This window comes from Oreochromis niloticus, linkage group LG20 (genome assembly GCF_001858045.2).
Source record: "Oreochromis niloticus isolate F11D_XX linkage group LG20, O_niloticus_UMD_NMBU, whole genome shotgun sequence".
NCBI classification, from domain to species: domain Eukaryota; kingdom Metazoa; phylum Chordata; class Actinopteri; order Cichliformes; family Cichlidae; genus Oreochromis; species Oreochromis niloticus.
The window spans coordinates 33,859,158-33,886,473 of NC_031984.2; the positions used below are offsets into that span (position 1 = coordinate 33,859,158).

Consider the following 27,316-nt stretch of genomic DNA (forward strand, 5'->3'; position numbering starts at 1 on the left):
TGTGTGTTTGGGACTCATCAGTGTTTTCATGTGTACTGTCATCTATATGGACCATTCACTCACTGGGCCCACATCCTCATTTAAGGGCGAGAACAAACAGCTTGTAGAACTGGGGGAAAGTATATAGATGAGAACCGGAGGGGGCGTGTTTGGAGGTGTGGTCCCGCTCCTGAAATTCAGATACTTTATCTCCAATTTGTATTCATACTGATCGCTCAGGTCAGAGGCTACAAGAGGATCAAAGTGAAGAAATGAAATGACATTTAATCTTTAGTGCAGCAACATGACATTTATAAAAATACTAGTTTTCCTTAGAAGGAGAAATTATTTCTATTTACACACAAAAACCAAAAATGATCGGGGTCAATAAAAGTTGACCTCTTTTGAGCTATGGCACAATGAAACTGCTGCTGAGCAATGATGTGCTTTAATGTTCAAAGCACGTCAATCAAGTTCAAACTACAAAAGAAACAGACGGGAGAAAAAGAAACGATTCTCACAAAGCAGGTTTGATACAAACTGATCACAGTGTGTCAGCAACTGGAGTGAAACTCAAAGAGAACCACACAGAGCAAGTCTGGGAGATGTGTCTGAAGACCCCAGAGGTGCCAAGAGACCCGAGGACCTCAGTCAGTAAGTGCATTAAACAGCATTTTGAATACAACTAAAAATCAAACAATATCTTTTTCACTGAAAATCAACAAAGTCCGTTGTCCTGTGTTTGACTAATATCACATAATATCCTCATCTGTAGATTGAACTCACCAAAGCTCATATTGACCCTGTTATATCTCATCAGTTTTGTTCATATCTTTATCTTTAAGAATTGTTACGTCTCTTTAGTCTCCATCAGGTAATATCTGATTACTGTCATCTATCAGCTAATAATTTGATTTTCTAAAAGCAGTAAAGATCTGGATGTGGGCCAGGGCCAACTGCTCTTTAGTTAACTGTCCAGGCAGTGAATCCTGGTGTCAGACCTCACTAATTATTATTATTAGTAGTAAATTACTGACCCATGCAATTAACTCAGGGTGAACATCTTCATAGTCAACCTCTCTGGAGCTGCAACCTCAGCTTCTCACTCCTCACAGGTTTGGATTTTCATTTCTCTGATCACTCTGATGCCATAGGCTGGCAAAACTACCAGAGTTGTTACTTTATCCAAATAATTATGGAGCTAACTGTGAAACAGTGAACTACATGATTAATAACTCGTGAATCCTCCATCTATTGTTCACTGCTGGTCTGGGTGCCCGGATGTCTCTCTCCTCAGCTGCAGCCTCCAGCTCTTCTGGGGGACATCGAGGTGTCCCTAAACTAGCCACGAAACAATCTCCCCAGCGTGTCCTGGGTTTGGCCCAGTCTGCCCTCCTTATCTGGGAGGTGTTGAAGCGGTATCCTAATTCAGACGGCTGACCGGTCTGAGCGGGCTCCTCCCGGTGAGCAGGGGCAGTGTCCTGCCTTTCAGCCTCTCCAGAAGGACCATCTGTTCTGGTTTTTGATGCACAAACACAACAGCTTCCCCTCTGGGCTCAGGACCGACCATTACAGCAGGTCACTCTTTAGGCTGACCACGAGTGTCACTTTACACACTTCATGCATTATAACATTTTTGCCAATTAACCACCAGGGGGCGCTTAACACCATCTTAACATGACTGGTTATGCTGATGTCGGGTTTTTTCTGTTTGCCGGTGTACAGAGGTTGTCCTTACCTGGTGTGTACACGGGTCGCGTGATATTGACCACAGTGTTAATGAACGCATACATTTAATGCGATTGTTTATTTTAATATATCGTAGAAACCTGCTGTAACGCTGGGAGATGATAAGAACATATTAGAGTATTAGTTACAATATTACAGGATCATTTCTATGAGGATAAAACTGCATAAAAAGCGAACAGGAGTCATGAACCCGACCGCACACTGTCCGTGTCCTTTCAGATTATTAGCACGCTGTTTGCCGGGACAGCCGGGAAGCCCCGGTAGGTGAACAGGTGATTTTAGATTACGGTAACCATAGTGAGCCGAAAGAAAGCCCGTCAAGCGTGACTACACTCCGAGCTCGACCGATGACAGGTGAAGAGTTTTCCGTTTCAAAATAAGAGCGCTACTGTAAACCTTGCGCGACAGCTTTTATTCTGAAAGCCGGGGCCGGAAACACCACCGTTATTCACGCCACCTTACAAACTTCCCCAAAGTCTCTAATGTTACCTTAACGACAGAAAGTTTGAAGCGGCTCCGCTCGGGTTTGTTTTCAGCGCACTGGGCGTAGAGGTCCTCTGTTATCGGCGAGTGGAAACCGCTTTCTATCCACGTATCACACAGCGAGCGTGGGCCTGTTCACGTAGACACGGAGGAGCTGATCCACACTGTACGATGCATATGCTAGCGTCAAACGGATCCATAATGGACCTGAACTCGGAGTTTGTGAAGATTAAAGCGCACTACTGCGGGTAAGTAACGCTCCGTGGGTAAGTGGGAAGCACCTGTGGAATGGACACGAACAGCTATTCAGCACGTAGCCTGGCCTTCTTGGAGCTCCTGAGTCAGAGGGGCTTTAGTACCTGTGGCACCTGTGTTTAACCCACTCTGTGGGGTGCGTGAAAAATGACTTCAGAGGAAGCTTCGAGAATATTTTTCACCCTCGCGTAAAGTCAACGTTTGTGTTGATGATGGGGCACATGTGCAGTGGAAGTGGGCTGATTAGTCATCTTACACTGTGGAATCTAACGATGCTGTAGGATCGAAATCACCTCATCACACAGGAACAGTGTTTGTATGAACGAGGCAAGTTTATTATCGTGGAAGCAGCACAACGTAAGAACCAGTCCGTGTACCGTCACCATGACAGAACACGGAGATTACACGTCATGTTACTGTATGTCACATCTGGTATCGAGTCCACAGTGAAAATCTCATGTATATCTGATGAAGCCTGAGTGTAACCTGATACTGAAACACATGTGTGGTTCTCCGTGTGGGACAAACTGGACATGTTTGCGGTGTGACCGTTTTGTGTCCGTGGATGACTGGAGGTCACGTCACAGACGGGCTCTTCAACGAAAACTCAAAAGCTTTGCAGGATCTTTAGATTGAACTCACCAAAGATCATGTTGATCAAATTACATCTGGAGGAGGAGTTTGTTAAAGCATACGGCCTGAAAATGCCCCAAATGCTGCCAAAATGACACTAAAAAATAAATAAAATAAAATAAATAATCGCTGTCTGTCCCTAATGGTAAATGGCCTGTATTTGTATAGCGCTTTACTAGTCCCTAAGGACCCCAAAGCGCTTTACACATCCAGTCATCCACCCATTCACACACACATTCACACACGCATTCACACACTGGTGATGGCAAGCTACATTGTAGCCACAGCCACTAATTTCTCTAGCACGGTAATGAAGCACGGGGTTGAGCATTATATTCCCACGGTCGGGCCCCCGGTGTTCGCGCGCGCGCGCCGCCTCGACCCCGCGAAACTTTCCGTCACTTGGGAAGAGTTTGCAGCCATGGAGCGCCTTGGCATTGTACAGCGCTCGAACAGCGCATGGGCCTCTCCGCTTCACATGGTGCCCAAATCGGACGGTCGGTGGCGGCCATGCGGAGATTTCCGCCGTTTATATAATGCCACGGAGAATGACCGTTACCCCATCCCCACATTCAAGATTTTTCTGCCAATCTCGCCGGAACCTCGATTTTTTTCTAAAATTGACTTGGTGCGGGGGTATCACCAGGTCCCCGTGCGCGCCGAAGACGTTCCTTAAACCGCTGTCATTACCCCCTTCGGTTTGTTCGAGTTTTTGCGCATGCCTTTTGGCCTGAAAGGTGCCGCCCAGACCTTTAAGCGGCTGATGGACTCCGTTTTGCGCGGGCTGCCGTTCGTTTTTGTTTACCTGGACGATATATTGGTGGCCAGCTGCTCAGCGAGCCAGCACGATTCCCATCTGCGCCAGGTTTTCCAGAGTTTGGCAGCGCACGGCCTGATCATCAACCCTTCCAAGTGCCAGTTTGGGTTGCCTGGTCTGGATTTCCTCGGGCACCGCATTTCCGCTGAAGGTGTGGTTCCGTTGCCCGACAGAGTCCAGGCTGTTTCGGCTTTTCCGTGTCCCACGTCGGTTAAAGCGTTGCAGGAGTTCTTGGGGATGATCAATTTTTACAACCGCTTTCTCCCCAGGGCTGCCCACCTGCTACAGCCACTCTATGCTGCCTTAAAAGGTAAAACAGCCAAAGATCCTGTTGACTGGCTGCCGGAACGCGTCCAGGCGTTTTCCGCAGCCATGTCTGCACTGGCTGATGCCGCCCTGCTGGCCCACCCGTTTCCGTCGGCGGAGATCGCGTTGACCACCGACGCGTCCGACGTGGTAGTGGGTGCCGTGTTGGAACAGCGGGTTTCGGGTCTCTGGCAACCGCTCGCCTTTTTCAGTCGTACGCTCCGGGATGCCGAACGCAAGTACAGTGTTTTCGACAGAGAGTTGCTGGCCCTGCACCTCGCGACATGACATTTTCGTTTTTTCCTCGAGGGTCGCAACTTTACTGCGTACGTTGACCACAAACCTTTGACTTTTGCCATGTCCAAGGTCTCTGACCCATGGAGCGTATGGCAGCAGCGCCAGTTGGCGGCCATTTCAGAGTTTACCACAGACATTCAGCATGTGGATGGTAAGTCCAATCACGTCGCTGACTGTCTGTCACGCGTGTTGGTTTCTCCGGTGTATGTCGGCGTCGACTACGCTGCCATGGCCGCTGAGCAACGTGCTGACCCGGACGTCCTTGCCCTTCAGTCAATGAAAACGGGCCTCGTGCTGGAGGACACCCCGGTGTGGGACGGCGGTCCGCGCCTGGTTTGCGACGTTTCCACTGGCCGCCCACGCCCGGTGGTCCCCCTTTCATGGCGTCGTCGTGTTTTTGACTTGGTACATGCCCTCTCTCATCCAGGCGTCCAGGCCTCGGTCAAGCTGGTCAGCGCCAGGTTCGTTTGGCCGGGCCTTCGCAAAATGGTGAAAGACTGGGCGGCAGCTTGTATCCCATGCCAACGCTCAAAAATCCATCAGCACACGCAGGCACCCCTCGAACCTTTCCGCGTCCCTGGTAGGCGTTTCGATCACGTTCATGTGGACCTGGTTGGTCCCTTGCCGCAGTCACAGGGTTTCACGCACCTTTTGACTGTGGTGGACTGCACGACCAGGTGGCCGGAGGCGGTACCCCTGGCGTCCACGACAGCGGTAACGGTGGCCAGAGCATTTTTGTCAACGTGGGTTTCGCGTTTCGGTCCCCCTGCTGACATTACCTCGGACAGGGATCCCCAGTTTGTTTTTGAGCTTTAGTCTGCAATGGCTGCCGGCCTGGGGGTCAAGGTCCACCGCACCACAGCGTACCACCCGCAAGCTAATGGGATGTGCGAGCGGTTTCACCGGTCACTCAAGGCTGCGCTCCGGGCTTCCTTAACAGGTGGCGACTGGGTCGACCGTCTTCCGTGGGTTTTGCTGGGATTGCGTAGCGCGGTTAAAGAAGACCTTGGGGTTTCCCCGGCTGAACTGGTCCTCGGCCAGCCCCTCCGGGTCCCCGGGGAATTCTTACCTGAGAGCCCCCATCCCGTGTTTCGATACCTCTGTGCTGCCTTTTCGCCCCCCAAGAGACTCATTTCCTGTTCCTGGCCCTGTGCACCACTGCCTGCCTGACACCTTTGTTCTGAGGCCGTTGGACTCTGCTCGTTTCGTTTTCGTCAGGCACGATGCCCATAGGATTCCGCTGCGTCCACCATATGATGGGCCATACAGGGTTCTTAAACCGGGCGAAAAACATTTCATTTTGGACTTTGGTGGTCGGCAGGAGGTTGTCTCTGTTGACAGACTTAAGCCTGCACATGTTCTGCAAGATGATCAGGTGGTCCCGGCCCAGGCCCCTCGCCGCGGCCGCCCACATGCCACCGGGCTGATGGATTCTGTTTTTTCCTCCAGGAGCGCCCCACAACCAATGGAGCCCGAGTTGTCTGCAGCTTTTTCTGACCGCCAGTGCCAGCCTCGCTCCCGGGCTGAGTTTCCCCTCTGTCAGTTCCCCACCCCCCCAGTTCAGCCGTTCCGGCCGTTTGCTTAAACCCTGGGTCCTGGACTAGTTCTGTTGGGTGTTCGGGGGAGGGGGCATGTGTGGTGGACCACTAGAGGGCTCCACTCACACCCAGTGTTGAGGAAGTGTGTTGCTGTGTTTTGTGGCGCGATGTGTTCAGTTGATGTTGGAGAGGAATAAAGAAGGAGTGAGAACTGAGAGCTCTGTGTCGTCCATGTTTACCTCCACAAGGGCGCCTTTCTAAAACCCAAGGTCACCTTACAAAGAGAAAAAGATATCAATAAAAACAGTAGATTAAAATGGATTCAAATAAATTAAAATACAAAAAAACATCAAATAAAAACTAAAAGCAGTAAGATCTGCATTAAAGCCAGGAAGCCAGTTTAAGGTTTGGAGCTGTGACTTAAATAAAGGAATCTATATTTCTTATGAGTGGAGGAAGTGAGTCCAGAGCCGAGGAGCAGAGCGACTGAAAGCTCCGCTCCCGCAGTGAGGAGACGAGCAGAAGGAGCAACAAGATGAGTGAAAGATGTGAGAGAGCGGGAAACAGTGGAGATAAGAAGCAGATCACAGAGATAAGGAGGGCCAAGGTTATGGGTGAGATTTTAAACTTTATCCTGGCTTCTACGGGCAACCAGAGGAGCTGCTGAACAACTGGGTTAATATGGTCTCTTAAGGGAGTATTTATGAAGTACTGGAGCTGTAATAATGTGCTATAATGGTTGCTGGCACATAAATGTGTTCAGGGCGTGACTTTTATCACCATCACACCTGCTCCATGCTTCACAGTGGAAACCCTGCATGCAGAGACCCTCTGTTCACCTTTGTGGAACCAAACATCTCAGATTTGGACTCATCAGACCAAAGCGCAGCTGTCCACTGGTCTAATGTCCATTCTTTGTGTTTCTTGGCCCAAACAAATCTCTTCTGCTTGTTGTTTTTCCTCAGTCGTGGTTTCTCAGCAGCTATTTGACCATAAAGGCCTGATTCACACAATCTGCTCTGAACAGCTGATGTAGAGATGTGTCTGCTACTGGAGCTCTGTGTGGCATCTATCTGGGCTCTAATCTGAGGAGCTGCTGTTAATCTGTGATTTCTGAGGCTGGTCATGTGTATATGCTCAGCAGCAGCGGTGACTGTTGGTCTTCCTTTGCTGGGGCGCTCAGTGTTGTTGTAGAGCTTGATGTTTTTGGGGAAACATTCACAGTTTGATCAGTTTTCCAAACTATTTTTGTGTAAATGTGGAAAACAACAAGTGCTGCTGGTGACCTCGTGAGAGCGAGGAGCAAACACACTGCCACCTTTGCATTGCAGAATCCACTCACAGATTTAGGTTTGTTATTCTTCGGGCGCTGTTTCGGCTTCTTGTGCCTCCACCCAAACTGTGTTTAGGTGGAGCAGCCTCATACCAGAGACTTAGCAGTCTGATATGTATTACGTCTTTCTTTGGCTCTTGTATGGGCTCAATTTGTGGTCATAAATATTTTGTACTTGTAAATCAGGATTTGTATGTGTAAAAAGAATTTGTGTATGTGTAAAAAAAGATTTGTGTGTGGACTTAGCGAAAAAAAAATACCTGTGAAACTCTGCACTCAAGTTTCAAGTTACAAGTATGAATTTTGACCCTATTTTTCTTCCTTTCATCTGATTGGCCAATGTCATGTCAATCACAAATTTAACTATCCAATCAGAGAACAGATGGGTTTGGCTATTGGAGGGGTGCTTTATGGAGCTTCAGGTCCTTGAAGGGAATAAATGCCCTTTTACCACGAAGGAAAACAGTCTGTGGTGGTCCGAGTTTGGTGATTTTTGTGTGACAGGTTTACGTGCTTAATACAGGGACCTCCAGAGCCTTTTCAACAGCGCTGAAGACCTCGGGGGGTATTGTGGAAACGACAGTCTTCAATAGTGGGGATAGTCACAAAGCTTTCTTCGTTATGAATTAGCATACATGTTTTTATTCAACATTTGAAGAACCAGCAAAAAAAAAAAAACAGAAACTCTTGTAGAGGACATAAAGTCAGGGATAGAAACGACAAGGAGCAGGTGCATCTAGTACAGGTAGAGCTGCTGCAAAACCCACAGAGCTCAGCAGCCAGCGCAACAAATTCTGGATCCGATGTGAAAGGACCTTTATGCTGCGCGCTGTGACTCACAGCAATGGTCCCGGGTCAGCCCTGACTTTGTGTTAAACTAATCCTAAAGTAATAATGGTATTTCTAACCACTGACATACCACAACTTTATCCTTTCAACAGCTGCTGAAAGTTAGCGGACCTAGCTGCTATGGGATACTTGTATAGAGATCCTCCAGCTTCAAACTGTATTACCCTTCAAGGACCTGCAGTTCAAAAAAGCGCCCCTCCGACAGCCAAACCCAACTGTTCTCTGATTGGATAGTTAAATTTGGCCAATGTCATGTCAATCACAATCAGATGAAAGGAAGAAAAATAGGGTCAAAATTCGTACTTGAAACTTGAAACTTGAGTGCAGAGTTTCACAGGTATTTTTTGACTAAGTCCACACACAAATTCTTTTTACACATTTACAAGTACACAATATTTATGACCACAATTTGAGCCCATACTCTTGATTTCTTGTTTCTCTGTTCGTTAGCAAAGGCAGTGTTTGTGCTACACATTCATAATAATGTGATGGTCAAACATTAACATATGAACAGGTAAAGTAAAACTACTGTCCATCATGACTGCACAGTGTACAGACTTTGTTCTGTTGTTTGGACGAAGCAGACAATATCTGTTATGTATGGTTCTGTTTTTTGTACCTATTACCTAATTACTTTGGTGTAACATGAGTATCAATAAAGATAAAGTTGTAAATCTTGTGAAAGTACAGCTAAAACTCCAAAATATATGCTGTCCTTCACATTTTCCGAAGCTGCCCAGATTGTTGACTGTGCCGGGCTGACTCCCGGCTGTCACACACTCAGTGTACGACTTTACATTCCCAGGTACAGAATCCTCCCCCACGCCTTACAACAAAGACACAGTGAGAGTTTGATCTCCGACAACGCTTGGATTTTCTGATTGGTTAGTTTTAGTTTATTGCACATACCAATGCTGTTTATTTAAAACACAGCTGTGTACAACATATGTTCAGTTTGTGATGGGGAAAACATATTTCCATCAAAATGAAACTATATCTTCACTCAAGAGTAAAAAAGTGCAGTCTAAAAGTTGAAACATGAGAATACAACATCATAACAGTCAGTGATTAAAGCTAGCATGACAACTACATGGCACTGGCCTGTGTCCTTAGTTTGTGCTTCAAGATGAGACACAGATATGGGCAGCACGGCGGTTAGCGGCAGCACGGCGGTTAGCAGCATGGCGGCAGCACTGTTGCCTCACAGCAACATCAGGCCGGGGTCTTTCTGTGGATTTTGCATGTTCTCCCCGTTTGCGTGGGTTCTACTCTGGCTTCCTCCCACAATCCAAACACATGGTGACACTAAATTGCCCACAGGTGTGAATGGTTCTGTGTCTGTGTTTTATCCCTGTGACAGACTGGCGACCTGTCCAGGTGTACCCCGCCTCTCTCCCTATGACAGCTGGGATAGGCTCCGCCCCCCGTGACCCTGAAGAGAATAGATGGTAACTATATCACACTGTCCTTAGTTTGTGGTTGAAGATGAGACACACAGCAGGTATTTATCCCATTAATCTGCTTGTATACTGCTGTTTCACTGAGTGAATGAGTGCTGGAATAACAAAGGTCACAGTGTGCGAGCGTATCCACCGGTGTGGTTCTGCACACATACCCGGTGCAGCCCGCTGCCCTCTGCCACAGGCCGTTGCTCCTGTAAAACCAGCGTGGCGGGCTGTCTCTGCACCGTCACAGCGTCTGTGTGATGAACGCCACAAACTGGAGGTTTCTGCCGCTCACAGATGTTTTGTGTGCCAGGCTGTCTGAGTCTGAACGTGAGACACCATAGCGACCAGTCATCACACCTGTTTGCTGATGGCGCTGTCCCTGTTCAAAGCTCATCACGTCTTTTCTTCTGATTCCCCGGTCGAGCCTACTGTCTTCTGACCTCTGACCCCGCAGTGGATGATTCGATTTTTTTAATCTAGTTATCCCCCTTAAAGGACCATTGCGCTTAAATATGGATGTGATGAGTATTCTTCTGTTGTTCTGTTCTAAGAGGAGATCCTGGGGTGGAACACAGAGTGACTTATAGAACCATGTTTCCTTTGAATGTCAGCACTGTCGTTTTTTTCTCTAAACTCTGATTGGTTCAGAAATGCTCCTCAGCTCTCTGCGTGTTAAAACCCTTCCACATATTTCTGGAGGCCTGTGTGTAAAAGAGCCAGTGGTGATGTCACCAGTGTGGTTCAGGTTAATCCTACCAGTATAATCTTTAAACACAACGCTCTGAAATGATTTTCCATGTTGAGTTCAGGCAGTCAGCTGTGTTCAGCCTCCTGCCTGATCGACCTGCTGCACAGCAGACAGGTCAGGCCCAGCTTCACTCTGTGCTTGGTGATAACCAAAGAGATGCTTTGTATCATTAATAACACACGAGCTTCTACAGCAAACCGACGTCTGAGCACATCTTTGTTGCTACAGACTCGTTCTGCCAACGTTTGGGGCGGTGTGGGAGTGGAGTGGGTTTTTCCAGCATGAGTGGGAGTCAGGTGTGTAGCATCCACATACAGTCTTTGCTGTCTCTCGTGTTGTGTGCTACGTGTGAGACAGGCCAACTGGAAGATACCTCAGTCTGATTTGTCCCCAAAACGTTTTAAGTGTGTGTTTTTAATCACGAAAGTGTGTCTTAGGTCGGAGCGCCACACTCACACTGTTGTGTAAATATTGATATCAGGGGATACACCAGTCCAGCGTTGTTCTGTAAGGCAACAATTCAATGTTCACCTGACTTTGTGAAATGAATTGTCCTAATTAAATACATGTTCTTATTGGTAATAACATTCCCTCTGCAGCATGCACAACTTTATGCAAATGATGTGAATGACATTCATTCAAGTAAGTCAGTGATAGTAAACAATATGAGTATGAATAAGTGGAGGCTGTCAGCATCATGTCTGAGATGACTTACAGCTGCTGACAGATGTGCCGACCCTTCAGGGATCTGACTAAAACCTGGACTTTTGGGGAAAAGCTGGATTTATTTGAGTGGCATAACAACTTATGTTGGTCTTTATGGGGTTTCCCCAAAAAGGTTCAAAGTAGAGAAAGTTTTTGTGAAAACTAAAGTCAGTAATGCAGCGTGTGATTGACCCAGCACACGATCACTGAGGTGTGTGAAGTGTTCTTATCAGTGGTATCAAAGATCACTGTGCTGCATGTTTATGCTCTGACACATGACCAATCCCTGAGAGCATTCTTCAGTATGTTCACACAGTGCAAGGGTCAGCATTCAGCTAGCCTTCAGTTACAGACTGAGAGAGTTTAATGCACATTTGGCTTCAGCTGTTTATTACAACAGCAGAGCAGGAAGGGTTTTACAGGAATACTGCAGACGGGAGCTAAGATAAGTTCTGCTGCTCACGTCTCCTCTTGTTCTGGAGACATTTTTGTATCATACAAAACAACTTTGTAATTGCTTTTTACCTTTTACTTATTGAGTGGAATTACTTAGCTACTTACTAATGAATGAGTTAATAACATTGTTATAGCAGTGTTTGCATTAATGCATAAAGAGTGAAGAGTAGCGTGTAGTGGTACAGACGGGAGCTGCTGCTGAGGGGAAACAGCACAACAGTCAGTATAAACCACTGAAAGCTCAGTGCTCCTTCTGCTGCAGCTGAATAAAACACTGAAACATGATGTCATTCACACAGCAAATAACCACACATTTTAATACTACTCCTAATAACAGTAATATTAGTAACTCTACCAATATTATGTGTAATGGAAGGCAGTATTAGAGGTTATATTCGAGTAAATGTTCCTTTGAGTTGAATATATGTGTACCATGGGGAAACCTTAATCTCATCCTGCAACAACAGAAGTAATGTAATAGTAACTTAATAGTGAAATGATTACAGCAGGAGGTCATTATGGAAGCATTACAGATGTGGATAAATACAGATGTGTAACACAGCACTCACTGGTCCTGGATCGTGAACAACAAAAAGAGAAACACATTGTAAGAGGTGCTCTCTCTGTAGGCTCCTGCTGTTAATGAGGCCTCACAGTTCACTCTGCCTCCGTCTGGAGCTCTTTGCACCCAGGTTAGAGCTCACATTAGCTCTCCACACTCTGCTCAGTACATCTACAGCCGGCGAGCCGCCCGTCTGCAACCCGCTCTGCAACCCGCTCTGCCACAGCCTGCAATCATTCTTCATCTTTTCTCCAACTACAGTCCACTACCCCACAGTGTTAGTGATAACAGATGGTTTAACTGCTGCTAGTTAAACCACTAATCTTACCTTGTTCCCCTTGTCAGGTTTATGTTAGCACAGAAATATCTGAATTCTCTGTTAACTTTAGAATCGATTAATATCTGAGGATCAGATTCTTTAAGTGGTTTTTATTTATTAATTTTTTGATAATTGACTCCAGACTGCATCAGGTGCTTGTATTTATTAGACCAACCAGACTGTGTGATGACTGCTGATGATGATGACTGCTGATGATGATGACTGCCTCTCAGTATTTCAGTCCTGGCTGCTTTGAATCCACATTAGTTGAATTAAAATATGTAATAATTTCAGATTTTCAGGTAAGAAGAGAGATGCACTTTGTAAACTGTTCAGTGTGATGTTGGATGACAGTATGCATTCACACCCAAAACTGTGGCACCATTTAAACTACATTAAATGCATTTAATGAGAGCTGTTACTGGGTAAATATGAGGTAGCATGATAAACAAAGCCCGGTGTGTATGTGTGATGTAATTCCACGCTGACCTGTGTGTCGGCCGGCTGCGTAGAGCAATGCCTGCTGGGAAGCAAGCTGTCTGCGCCCCACCTCGTCAGAGTCCAACAAACACTGGCCATAAACTGTTGTCCACACACACCCAGAGACCTGCCCGACACACTGACTGGGAGCTCTCAGTGCAGCACCTGCTCACACACACAGCTGGCTAACTCCATGCAAGGTTTTATTCTAACAGGCTGCAGACTTTGCTCCATTCTTTATTCAGTCAGCAGCACAGCACTGAGGCCCAATGTTGACACTCAACATACGCACCCTTATTTAATGCTGACAGCTGATAAGGGCTGTGAGGTCAGTGCTCATATGAAATCAGTGCTTTCATTCTCAGGCCGACAGATCGGAAGTTTCGGTGATGCTTATTGGCTCGTACATGTCATCCATCGTTCTGTGGATTTATATAACCTTAGCACAGAAAGAAGAGACCTGTTGGGTTGAGTATTTCCTTTTAGCAAATCTTGGCATTGGCAGAGAAGATTTGGCAAGTTTTTTGTGGGCACAATCCACCTGCTCCACTCTGCTGCTCCAACAGCTCCATCTAACAGGGAGCTAAACAGACCCTCCACTGGTGTACGATTTCTGCCAAGAAGCAAGAAATCCTCAGCCAGACACAAAGTGTTTGGGCTAAAAACTGTCTGGAATAAGAAGGTGGTCCAGATTAAAGCAGCACTTTATTTAATGCCTAAAGGTAACAGATATTGTTTAGTGAAGTCTGAAAACAGTTAAAACTCTCTGAAAAGGAAATGTGTTGCTTGTCTTTCTCAGCAGTGAGTGGATTGAGTGGGTGGTTCAGTTCACACCTGTAACATTTAGTGTGATTGTGTCAGTTGGTGCGCCATTAAGACAGACTTGAGCTGCCAGACCTGCGCCGCCAGACAGCAGATCATTAACTCTGCTGCAGAGGCCAGCTAACATCTTTCTCTCTGTCGGACTTCTCCCAGTGTACATACCCTAAAACGGGGGTTTCAAACTCGTGGCCCAGGGACCACTTGCGGCCTGTATATAGAGAGTGACAGACCACGTGACTTTCGCGCGTTGCTTTGTGGGTACCTGTGGCAACAAAATCAAAACACTGCATCAAGCGCTAGTATTTCCAGCACCGGTAATCATTAATTCTGCGGTTTTAATCCCTACTTGCATTTTATTTGCCCCAAAAACAGTTATGTACAAAACGAGGGAGAACACGGCAGGTCCGTACGGCGAAAAGGCAAAAAAAAGTACGAGGAAAAAATCAAAGGAGTGAAAAGGTCAGACCCGTACGAGCGTACAGAGCGGAGTAAGGACGTCAGCGTGCTGCCCAACTTTCATCACGCACATATTTATTATTATATGGTCCTAAGTGTGAGTGCAGACACTCACAAGATGTTTATTAACTTCAGATCCCTGCAACAAGCCCAGGTCCAGTTTACTTTGGTGATTTGGACTATTCCATTTCACAGCTGTTGTTACATTCTTTTCCTTTATCTCCTGTACAGGCCAACGCATCTATTTGTTGTTTCAGGTTGTAGTATTACACAACATTTTCAGATCTAATAGAAATAACATGAGTGTTTCATAATTCATTCAGTTTATTGTCTTTATTTAAAACTGGCATTATTGTTTCATTCTATTATAGAATCTTACAAGAAAGAGGCAAAATTGTAAAAATCCATCATGCTTTATTAGCTGCTTCGGTGAAAAACAAATCAACAATGCAAAACAACATACTGGAAAACAGTTATTCATCACTTGATTGCTTCAATACAACCCTTGGGCACATATATGCGGGACGTTTCGTGGCTCTTTTGATATCACTCTCTCTCTTAACCGATCAAATCTCGCTGTGGTAGCAGCTTTAAACTCGGTCTGACCCAGGCTGATAGAGGTGCCCGGTCTGGATGCATTCCAGCATTTTGTAGGCTGGTTTTCCTACAAAACACAACAAACATTAGCCCACAAAGCCACAGTGAACAAAGCAGCATAGCGCAACGAATTCAATCCAAATCAATATAAGACTTATTTGTAACCTACATCAACAATTATGTTATGATAAATTACGTAATAACTACAACAGAAGACGTCCCTTTGTGGAAATGCTTGGAGCAGACTAACGTGAGCTGGAGTGTTCTGGGACGTTATATTTGGTCTTCCAATGGCTGCAATCCAGGCCATCCGTCGGCTCTTTGTTACTTCGGAAACATGGCTTGAACAATTTCTGTTCCACAACGTAATCTGATAACAACCGATCTCTTTACCCGTCGGCTTCCCGTGGCTGTCATGCGACCGGCTATTGCAGTTAATAATACAACAGCTTCTTGCCATTTTTTGTGTTTCTTTTTATCGCTGTGTGACTGTTTTCATGTGAAAGCCTGCGTGCGCGAGTACCGCTTGCCACGCGTTCCCAGAATCCTTTGCGGTTTTACCCCGGAATGACGTCACATTTTCAATCTCTATTGACATAATATAATCTAAAGCAGTCTGTCCCTTGAAGTGACTTTTTTGTTAGGGAGGATTTGTTTGTTGTTGAATGTTCAAATAAGTTCTTTAAAAAGCCCAAAATGATTGAATATGAAGGCAACATGAGCAGGGAGCGCACGCTGAGGCCGTGTTAGTGCAGTGACAGAGTCACACACTAATGTGCACACTTATGTTTGTGTTCGTATTTAACAAAATAAACACGTCTGTCCTGAAAGACCAGTGTGTTTATCTGGTAGTTCAGTGACATCTGCATTCACGTTTGCAGTTTTGTCTTTTTATACAATATTTAAACAAACTAACGCTACATTTTCACTAATATTTATGGGTGTTTTCTTGTTTGTTTGTTTGTTTTGTACTACTTGAGCACTAAAGCGGCCCTCCAATGAGAGGACAGTGGCCCTCAGCTCATTTAAGTTTGAGGCCCCTGCTTTAAAAGATAACAGCTGATTGGGCCAGCTGCCTGTTACCCTCACGTTCAGGCCAAAGAGGACTGTCCTGACTCGGTCCTGACGTCTGTGTGTTTGTGTGCTTTCAGGGACATTTTAATCACAGACTTGGCTGCAACAGTAACCTTTGTGGAACTGTGTGAGGAGGTGAAGACCATGTGCAGTGTTGCCAGCCAGCAGCCCATCACACTCAAATGGATCGATGATGAAGGTGGGTGTGCCTCACAGTCACAGGAGGCCAGCTGCATCTCCTCGCTTGGATTTTTGTAATGCATTACTGTGTAAAGTAATCTGTCCAGAATCCAGTGTTTCATTCACGTTCCTCAGTCTTGTCATTGTTTCTGCACAGGCTTCCTGTCAGGTTTCACTTTACTTTTGGTTTTATGGCTGTACGAGATGAGACCCCGCCTGTATTTTCAAACTACTCCACCTCTATTTTCCAAGCCAGATTCTTAGACTTCCTGTGAAAACTGTAGGGAATTGTGCATTCCTGTCCTTAGCTCTAAAATTCTTCCCACCAACTTCCACCCTCTCTTCACACCTTTGACTCTGAGGCCTCTTTTAACATTCCCCATCTGAAGTGTTGTTTTGTACATGTGTGGTTCAGCTAGTTTGTATTGATACTGGTGTAAATTTGCTTTCTTGTCTTGAAAAGACAACAAAGTAACTCAGAGTCCAGTTTCCTGGGCTCATGGCTTAAACGTCTTCACTGTGGGAACCACCATCAGGTGATCCTGCTTTGGCACCTGACACATGTTTAGCCTGCATCGTTGCCATTCACGTGACCATTGCCGGGTCTCCTGGTCAGTTTTGGCTTTGTGGTCATCTACTATAAAATACAAGCTGCTTATCAATCAAAACCATCTGATAGATGTGCAGATAAGTATTATTGATTCCAGTGAACATCAGTTTCATATTTTTGAAAAATAACCTGCACCCAGCCGGTTTGTCTGGTAAGTGTCTCATGTAGCAGGGAAACCTCACAGCAGAGACACTCTGTGTGTCACATCTGAGTGTGGTGTAGCACTTGTTGCACTGAGAGCAGCATTTGGATGTGAAAACACAATCAGTGATGAATGTCACGTAACAGAGAATAAAGCAGTGCAGGGCGAAGGCTGTCTGTGCTGTGTTAGCTTAGAGAGTGAAGTATCCTATAAAAATGTCTGTATTTATTGTACAAAGACACAGAGATAGTCAGCAGTTTCAATAACCTCCTGCAAAGCACCATGGTTGGCAAAATATACATGAAAACTGTTCCTGCAATAGGTGGAAACATTAAACTTGTGTCACCACTTGAGGCAAAAACACACCATCCAGTGCAAATAGGCTTTGAGACACAGCAGGTTCACTTTGATGATGTGACAGTACCCTGCAGCTCCTGGACTGTTATGTTAAGGTACTTGAGTTGTTGTTGGTAGTATTAAGTAGTTGTGTTATGCTAGCATCAACTGATACATAAATGTCACACCATGCAAAAGGCTGTCCAAAGACGCAGACTGACAGTGCAGACTGTGCACAGAAACCACACAGTGAGGAGCAAGTGGACTTTCTACAAGTTCCTGTGTTATCGTAACTCCACTGTCTGCACATTTCCCTCAAAGCTGTGTCAGGAAAATGGATCTAACGTTGTCACACAGTTTTATGATGCATAAACTAAATAAATGTTGTTATTTTTGTTCCAAGTCCATGTCCACTAAGCCTCGACTACAGTGGAAATACTCTGAGCACAGTCACAGTGACCGATCATTAGCATTGTTTCCAAACACACCACAGTAATTCAAAGAGATGCCGTCTAATATTGTCAAGATAAAAAAATGATAGAAAGGAAACAAACAAAGACAGAGCAATGACATCTGTTAGGGTTAGGGTTTCCATGTTAATCCTTGGAAATGAGACTTTATTTTTCTCCTTAATATTCTGCACACAGCACATCCCATAATGACAAAGAAAATGTATCACAAATAAAAACACATGTACATCAACAGTCACAGTGTTTGCTTTGGCAGCACTTACAGTCTGAGTATGACACTGTAGGCTTGGCTGTTCCCCGTCCTTCTTTGTCCTCTCAGACTCTATCACAGGGGACGGGCAGCATGGCTGCCATCTTCACATCAAGTCTGGGCCCTGGCTGGGCAACATCACAGTGTGGCTCTGGAGCCACTCCTTTGTGATCCTGGCTGTGTGCTTAGGCTGAGAAAGATGAACCTTTGTCCAAGGCCCCGAGTGCTTTGGATAAGGTTATCATGAGGGATGTCTGTGTGCACTGCTGCATTCGTTCTTTCTTTCTCTCGGCCGCTCGACCAAACAGGCCTGACTGGTGGAGTGCTGCAGAGAAGCTTCTCCTCTCTCCACAGAACAACTCTGGAGCTCTGTCAGAGTGACCGTCGGGGTTTTGGTCAGTTCCTTGAGTAAGGCCTTCTACCCAGATCACTCAGATTGGTGGGGTGGCCTGTGAACAGTCTTTGTTGTTACAACTTGTTGCATTTATGGATATTGGCTGCAGAAATGTTTCTTTTGCTTGATATAAGTCAGAAGTGTACAGACAGGTCCTGGGACATCGTGCTCTCAGATGAATGGTTGAATATGTGGACAAGCAGAGTTAACCACTGGACTCCAGTCAAGTTGTAGAAGCACTTGACAGATGAGACAGGATGTAACAACCTGTCAGTACTTTTAAAATGAACATGCTTTAATATAACTGTAATATTTTTGTTTTTCATTTTTAATAATTTGTCAAATAAATTTGCAAGAATTTCAAGCAAGTTGTCATTACGGGATATATGTTGAATGTTGAGGTGAAAAATGAATTGAATCCACTTTGCAATAAGGCTGTAGCATTAAAAATGTGAAGAAGTGAAGCGCTTTCAATACTTTCTGGATTTTTGGCCACTATACGAACAGGGCTGCTCCAATTCTTTGAGTAATTTGAATAATGTGATTATAAAAACACGGCTCTGCAGCGCTCAGCTGCCACCATGTAGACGTGTGTTTCACCCACATTTGTGACTAAAAATAGACTTGCAGGTTTTTCAACTACAACACTTGATCACACAACAGCAGCAGTGATGATGACGTAGTTTAACATGGAGTCCGTCTACACACGGTGAAGAGCAAAGAGGCGGGGCCGTTACAGAGACGGTGAGCAGAGCTGCTGCTGTGGTCACCATTAAAACCTTTACTGGGAAAAAGTGAGCAGGAGTCCTTCATCACACCAGCTGATCAACAAGTATTTAAAATAGCAGCAAAATTTATCATGAAAGCAGAAGTTAACCTTCAGAGTGCTCACCTTCACTGCAGCCACACACACAGACACACACACACAGACAGACAGACAGACAGACAGACAGACAGACACACACACACACACACACAGACAGAGACAGACACACACAGACAGACACACACAGACAGACACACACATCACTACAATTAAAGCATTCGGTTAGTTTCCACAGATGTTGCATGTTGTTATTTCTAAAATGGAAACCTATGAAAGACCTGTGGGGGTTTTTTCTCTTTTGAATATTTATTATTGCTCAGTAATAAAAATTTTGTATCCGATTACTTGATAAATTAACGATAGATTACTCTATTACTTATTACCATTGCTCTAATCGATAGTTGCAGCCCTAGCCAGAAGTAAAAACTCCTGAGAAATTTAACTGAATTGGACCGTTAAATCTTCAACAGTCTGTAGTCCTGATCAGAAGATTACATTGATAAGATTGCATGCATGTGTTTGTCTGTGTAGGGGACCCTTGTACCATCTCCTCTCAGATGGAGCTAGAGGAGGCGTTACGGATTTACAGTCGAACCAAAAGGTCTGGATTACTGTTGCATGGTGAGTTTGTGAAAACTATTCATTAAACAGGATGTGCATGCATATTTCCAGGTATACACTACCGGCCAAACGTTTACAACACCCCAATTTTTCCAGTTATTTATTGCAATTCAAGCCGTTCAAGTCCAATGAATAGGTTGAAATGGTACAAAGGTAAGTGGTGAACTGCCAGAGGTTTAAAAAAAGGTAAGGTTACCCACAACTGAAAAATCACGTACATCTTAGAACAAAAAGGCCTTTTTCATGGGTTAACAATTTAATCTGTTCTGCAACAATGGAGATTGATCAAGCCTTGAAAGCTGCTGCTACTAATTCCTACTGCTGTTCCAACATTTCTGGATTACGTCCAACCTCCTCTGTCTGCATAAAAGCAGTGTTGGAACACACTGTGGTACCAAACCCTCGTCAGCATCAGTTGAACAGTGTTGTACTGTAAGGTGTCAGAGACTACAGTTTCCTTCACCATCCAAAGGCTCAGAAACAAACTGTGACAGGAAGAGGTCTGCAGACCCAAAGACACAATCAGAGGACAAGTTTCTGAGAGTTAACAGCTTGTGTGATCGGCGGCTCACAGGACAACAGCTTCAAGCAGCTTAATAGTGGTCGTAGTAAGCAAGTCTCAGTTTCAGCTGTGAAGAGAAGACTTTGAGCTGCAGGTCTGACAGGACGAGTTGGGCGATTAGACGAATATATCGACTACTCCTACTACACAATCTACTACACAATCTCCGAGAGCCCTTCTCATAATATCAGGGGACTTTAATCATGTCTCACTGGACTCCACACTGCCCACCTTCACCCAGTATGTGACCTGCCCAACCAGAGACAATAAAACACTGGACTTACTGTATGCCAATGCAGAAGAGGCATACAGTTCATCACCTCTCCCTCCCCTGGGCAGATCTGATCACAACCTGGTGCACCTTGTCCCTGTGTATGAGCCCTTAGTGCGCAGGGAGCCACCAGCCACCCGCACAGTGCAGAGATGGTCGGAGGAGAGCGAGGAGGCTCTTAAGGATTGTTTTGAGTCGACTGTGTGGGAGGTGATCTGTGACGACCACGGAGAGGACATCGACAGCCTTACTACATGCATTACTGACTATATTAATTTCTGTGTGGATAACACCGTACCTACCAGGACTGTACGGTGTTTCTCCAACAACAAACCGTGGATTACCCCAGAAATTAAAGCCGTCCTCAAGCAGAAGAGGAGGGCCTTCAAATCCAAAGACAAGGAGGAGTTGAAAAGGGTGCAGAGAGAGCTGAGGGGACTGATAAGGAATGGGAAGGACAGCTACAGGCAGAAGATGGAGAACCAGCTTCAGCAAAATAACGTTGGTGAAGTCTGGAGAGGCCTCAGAACCATCTCAGGCCACAAACATCAGAACTCTCTGCCTGGGAGGGATGTGAGGAGGGCAAATGAACTGAATCATTTCTTCAACAGATTTGATTCAGCCATGAGGCAGTCTCCAACATCGGCTGCAGACTCACCCCACTGCTGCTGTTCCACCTCAGACACCTCTGACACTTCACACCTCCTCTATTCACCTTGCTCACTCCTCCCCACCCCCAACAACAGCATCCAAAACACACTCAACACAAGGCTCCAGCCTGTCTCTCTCAACCACCCAGGTTAGGAGGGAACTGAGGAGGATTAAAGCCAAGAAGGCAGCGGGTCCAGATGGCATCAGCTCGAGGGTCGTCAGGTCCTGCACGGACCAACTGTGTGGGGTGATGGAGCACCTCTTCAACCTGAGCCTGAGGCCGGGACGAGTCCCACAGCTCTGGAAAACCTCCTGTGTTGTACCAGTGCCAAAGACTTCACGCCCCAAGGACCTCAACAGCTACAGGCCGGTGGCTCTGACATCCCACCTGATGAAGACCCTGGAGCGGTTGGTCCTGGCTCAGCTTCGGCGCCTTGTGAGCTCATCACTGGACCCACTTCAGTTTGCCTACCAGCCTGGCATTGGAGCGGATGATGCCGTAATTCACCTCCTACATCGTTCCCTCGCTCACCTGGAGACCGCTGGGAGCACTGTGAGAATCATGTTCTTTGATTTCTCCAGTGCCTTCAACACCATTCTGCCCACAGTCCTGAAGGACAAGCTGGAGAACTCTGGAGTGGACCATCACCTCACTACCTGGATTCTGGACTACCTCACCGACCGACCACAGTATGTGAGGACTCAGGGCTGTGTGTCGGACAGGGTCGTCTGCAGTACGGGGGCCCCACAGGGAACGGTTCTGGCTCTGTTCCTCTTCACCATCGACACTGCAGACTTCTCCCACAACTCCACCCAGTGCTTCCTGCAGAAGTTCTCTGATGACTCTGCAATAGTCGGCCTCATCACTGATGGGGACGACAAGGAGTACAGAGGACTGACTCAAGACTTAGTTCAGCTGGCACCAGTCCACAATCTCCAGATCAATGCCAGTAAAACCAAGGAGCTGGTGGTAGACTTCCGCAGGCACAAACATCCTCCACTGCAACCACTGAACATCCAAGGTATGGACATTGAGGCTGTGGACAGCTACAGGTACCTTGGTGGTCATCTGAACAGCAAACTGGACTGGACTCATAATTCAGACGCCCTCTACAGGAAAGGGCAGAGCAGGCTGTACCTGCTGCGGAGACTCAGGTCGTTTGGAGTGGAGGGCCCACTCCTGAAGACCTTCTATGACTCTGTGGTGGCCTCAGCCATCTTCTATGGTGTGGTCTGCTGGGGAGGCAGCATCTCTGCTGGGGACAGGAAGAGACTGAACAGGCTGATCCGAAGGGCCAGCTCTGTTCTAGGATGCCCTCTGGACCCAGTGGAGGTGGTGAGTGACAGGAGAATGGCGGCTAAGCTGTCATCCCTGTTGGACAACATCTCCCACCCCATGCATGAGACTGTGACAGCACTGAGCAGCTCCTTCAGTGGCTGCAGCACCCACGGTGTGGGACGGAGAGATTTCGCAGGTCTTTCCTCCCCACTGCTGTCAGACTCCACAACAAAGACTTTAACTGATCAAACACACACATCCACACATGTGCAATAACACTAATGTGCAATAATCTTTTCTGGCATCGTTGTATTTTTACTCAGTTGTATATAGCATTTGTATTCTATTTTTATCTCATTGTATATTTTATTCTATTTTATTCTACTGTATATAGTATTTTATTTTATTCTATTCTGTACAGTTGTGTACTGTATTTATTCTTATTTTATTTTATTCTAATTTTTGCTTCATAACTTTTGCACTGTCCACTTCCTGCTGTGACAAAACAAATTTCCCACGTGTGGGACTAATAAAGGTTATCTTATCTTATCTTATCTCATCTTATCTTACTGACGAAAGGCTGAGCCTATTGTCAATAGTTTTTACAAAGGCAATTTATTTATATATTTGCCCATGAGTAAGTTTGCTAATAATGATGGAGCTAATAGAAGCAGTCAACAGAAAAAAATAATAATAGCGCTGTTTTAACAGTACCCTCTTTCATCTGCGAGCACATGCCCCTCCTCAGAGTGCACCCAGATGATGCAGCTGCAGAAGCTGGTGATAGCCTAGCATACTCAGCCCGATGGTACATGCTCATGTAAGTTAGCCGTGTTTGAGTACTTTGCTCACACTATGCACAAGTGACACACCACTTTGGTTACATCCTTAGGTTTACCTCTGTCATCTGGTTTAAAGCCATAGAAATCCCAAATTGGCGATTTTATATTTTCTTAGTGCTGTCAGCGTTAACGCGCCATCATCACGACTAACGCGATTAACCGATCTGGAGCGCAGACTGCGTCAAAATCCCTGAAGTTTCTCTGTCAACGCATTTCGTCAGTTTTTCCAAAGTTTGCCATCACGATGACTGCGTTTAAGCCGCGTTAATGCTGACAGCGTTTTTTTTTTCTTTGGTTTTTTTGGAAACTAGTTCGTCCATGTTTGGACTTCTTCTGTGTTGTAAACGCGCAAATCAGCCTGTGCATGATTACATAGCCCCGCCCATCAAAAAGTCTGCGCATGTGCGAATAAATCGTCCATCGGCGATTGTTGGACTGACGATTGCCGGTTGGAACATTTTTACATATCACCCAACCCTATTTGACAGGATGAGTTGCAGCAAGAAAGCCAGACATCAGAATAAGACAAAGAGGCTTGTCTGGGCCATGAAACACCGCCATTGGACTACTGAAGGCTGGAAGAAGGTATTATGGACTGATGGATCAACATTTGAAATCTTAGGTTCATCACGCAGGATCTTTGTACGCCGTCGAGTTAGTGAAAGGATGGTTCCACAGGCACAATCTGATATCGTCGTGTTGGTGTTGTTCCCAGATCAACATAGTAAATGTTGTTCCAGGATCAACATTGGAAGTGACCAATCAGAATGTTGTGACATCATACTTTTGCGACTTCGGGAAAAACCGCCGTAAAACAAAAAACTGTACTTAAGCTGCGAGAAACTGCCTCTGTCCGCCGATCAACGGACCCTAACCCTAACCCCAACCCTTTAATAAACGCTAAGCAGAATTGATATTGTCCTTGCAACATTGGAATTTCATAAATGCACAAATGGCTTGGCGCGCCAAAGAATAACGTCACAACATTGTGATTGGTCACTTGCAATGTTGATCCTGGAACAACATTTACTATGTTGATCTGGGAACAACACCAACACGACAATATCAGATCATCCATTCCACAGTGTGTGGCATCAACTGTCAAATATGGAGGAGGAAGTGTGACGGTCTGGGGCCGTTTGCTGATCCAGGGTCGGTGACTCGTACAGAGTGAGAGGCACCCTGAACCAAAACAGCTACCACAGCTTTCTGCAGCTCCATGCAGCACCCTCTGGTATGGACCTAGTTGGTCAGGGGTTCATCCTACAGCAAGATAATGACCCAAAACATAAGTCCAAGCTGTGCCAAAACTACCTCAGGAACAAAGAACAAGATGATGAGCTTGGAAACATCGAGTGTCCAGCACAGTCTCCAGACTTAAACCCCATTGAGCTGGTTTGGGATGAACTGGACAGAAGAGTGAAAGCAAAGCAACCTACAAGGTCCACATTTATGGGAACTTCTGCTACAGATATGGGAGAATATTTGATTCTATTGTAGAAAGAATGTCACGGCTGTGTTCAGCTGTTACATCTGCCAAAGGAGGCTACTCTGATGAGTCAGAGTTTAGAATACACTTTGGTCTATAAACTGATTCCATGATTTCTTTTTTAACTCCAATTACTTATTTGTACTATGCTTTCATTTCAGAGTGCAATGAGACATTAAACTGCATCATTTTCAATAAACAACTGGAAAATTTGGGGTTTTCTTAAACTTTTGAGCACTAGAGTGTATTTTTAAGTGGTTGGATATTTTATATACTTTTTAATTACCATGTTTTTTTACAATGGTAATTATGTCTTCTTTTTGCTTTTATGAGTTAATGTGAGTTAATGTTTCTATGGTTTGTTCTGGTAGGAGGTGCTTAAGCACAGTGTTGGTCCAAGGCTGGACTGCTGGCTAGTCGCCATTAGCCATGGATTTAGCCCCGAGTTTTATTTCAGCTGAGTTCCTGTAGGGTCTATAAAACAGCTTGAAGTTTGCTCCTGTAGTTTTTGTTTGTTCTCCTTTCTCATGAAACACCATCCAAACAGGATTCCCACGTGTGCTTCCTCCATCACGTCTCTAACACATGCATCATACATAAGCATTCAGGTCTCAGGTAGGGCTGGGTATTGTCACTGATTTCTAGAATCGATTCGTTTCCGATTCACGAGGTCCTGAATCGATTTGATCCTCGATTCGATTCAATTCAATTCAATTTGAATCTGGGAAATTTTGACAGTCAGAAATAGTATAATTCAGATCAGTACATTTACATATTTTTGTATCTATAAAAAGGAAGCTGACACACACAAGACTTTATCAAAGGTGTGAGCGTCACAGCTAGGGCTGTTCGATATAACGATATATATCAGATGACGATATAAAAACGTCTATGTTTCATTTTACGCTATCGTTTGGTTCATGGTGTCGCAAAATAAACTGTTTAAGGCAATATTTTTTCATTATTTTGATGGTCACTGTAGTGGCTATATTAATTTCCTAAAGTTCTCTCTTTCTCTTATATTTAATATAACCACACTACGGACGGACAAGCGCTTGTTTTTATGCGTTGTGGTTAGCAACAACGACGGTAAAACCACCTCGTGTCCGCTTGTTTATTTTCCACATAAACCTTTCACAATAAAGCTCAAGATCGTGTTGAGACTTTTCAAAATAAACTGAATCACGTGAAAGATGCAGAGTATTTACGGATGAGAAGCAAAAAAGAGCCGTCAGGCGCTAAAAAATAAACCTTAGACTCAAACCTTAGAACAGGCTTTTCCCCGCAGCACGCTGTGTAATAAATACTCACAAAGAAAACGGCGGCTGTTACAACTTATGTCTAAAAATGTATCGTTTCATGCATCAGTTAAAACACTCGACTCCAGGTACACGACGCCCAGCTGGAAACACTTCACGCAAGTCGAGCTGCCCGAGATTCACAGAATTTACAGAAAATGTTACATTTTTGTGATTTATATCGTTATCGATGATAGATGTCTTAATATCGGGATATGAGATTTTGGTCATATCGCACAGCCCTAGTCACAGCAGATGCCTTTGTGTCAAAGTAGCTGAAGATAAAACACAGAAAAACATGAAGGTGGTTTTCCTGGCCTGGGATTTTATGAAAATATTCTGCAGTACATCAAAAATGGAAGAAAACCATTAATCAACATATGAACGTTACCTCTGACATTACAGTGGTTTTATTAGACACATGGCTACGCGTTTTGCTTTTTGCATAATTTAAAAAAGTTTAAATTTGTTCAGTATTGAACGGCAGAAATTAGGTTTTCTTTTCGGAAGAATGTAAAACGAAAAAAAAAAAACAGCGGCCGACAGCGCTGTAAACAACAGTAGACTTGTGCGTAACAAGCAAGCGAATAATGAAGAAAACAGATTTTTAGACGGGAAACTGTTCTTGAAGTACAGAGACAGAGAGAGAGAGAGAGAGCTGTGCATGAAGTGTGATTTTTATCGTGGTGGAAGCAAAACAGTAAAAGTCAGAGTGATTTCATGACGATGTTTATGTGAAGCGTAGTTTGGATCTTCTTTTGCTGCTGGTTCAGTCAATATTGTTTGGAGAGAGATCAAACTAACAGCTTTAGAATCAGCGCAAAAAGGGCGTGAACACAAAGCGCGGACCCGCCCAAACATCAGAATCAGCGAGCTGTCGGCTTTCAGCCCCGACGCCCGACGGTGTCCGTGCAGTTGTTGTGCCAAAAAGTGATTGTCTGCCAGAAAGTGATTGCCGTCCACCGGAGCGCGCGCAGCCGCTTAAAGCTGCAGCGCCCGTCGGGTGAGAAAGGCGACATCTCACTGATTCTGATCCGCGGGTCCGCACTGTGTGTTTATTAGGGGTGGGTTTTTATAATCGATTTATCGATTCAAATCGATTCTGGCTTGGATAACGTAAAATCGATTCATTAAAATCCTGAATCGATTTTTTAATATAAATTTATTTTGCCCTAAATGCCAGAATCTC

At 45.2% G+C, this 27,316-nt stretch overlaps 1 protein-coding gene across 3 annotated transcripts in view; it reads left to right on the top strand.

The window, feature by feature from the left end:
* Nucleotides 1-148: 148 nt before the first annotated feature.
* Nucleotides 149-27,316, top strand: part of prkcz (protein kinase C, zeta) — a 130,827-nt gene continuing 103,659 nt past the window's right edge. The window contains exons 1-3 of one of the 3 annotated variants that reach the window (XM_019349790.2): nucleotides 149-633; nucleotides 15,984-16,105; nucleotides 19,646-19,735. In XM_019349790.2, coding sequence (XP_019205335.1) covers nucleotides 16,051-16,105; nucleotides 19,646-19,735 — 145 coding nt within the window. In that variant the 5' untranslated portion in view covers nucleotides 149-633; nucleotides 15,984-16,050. Of the gene's footprint in view, nucleotides 634-660; nucleotides 2,460-15,983; nucleotides 16,106-19,645; nucleotides 19,736-27,316 lie in introns of those variants that run through there. The other 2 variants (XM_005458774.4, XM_005458772.4) reach the window with 2 other exon arrangements.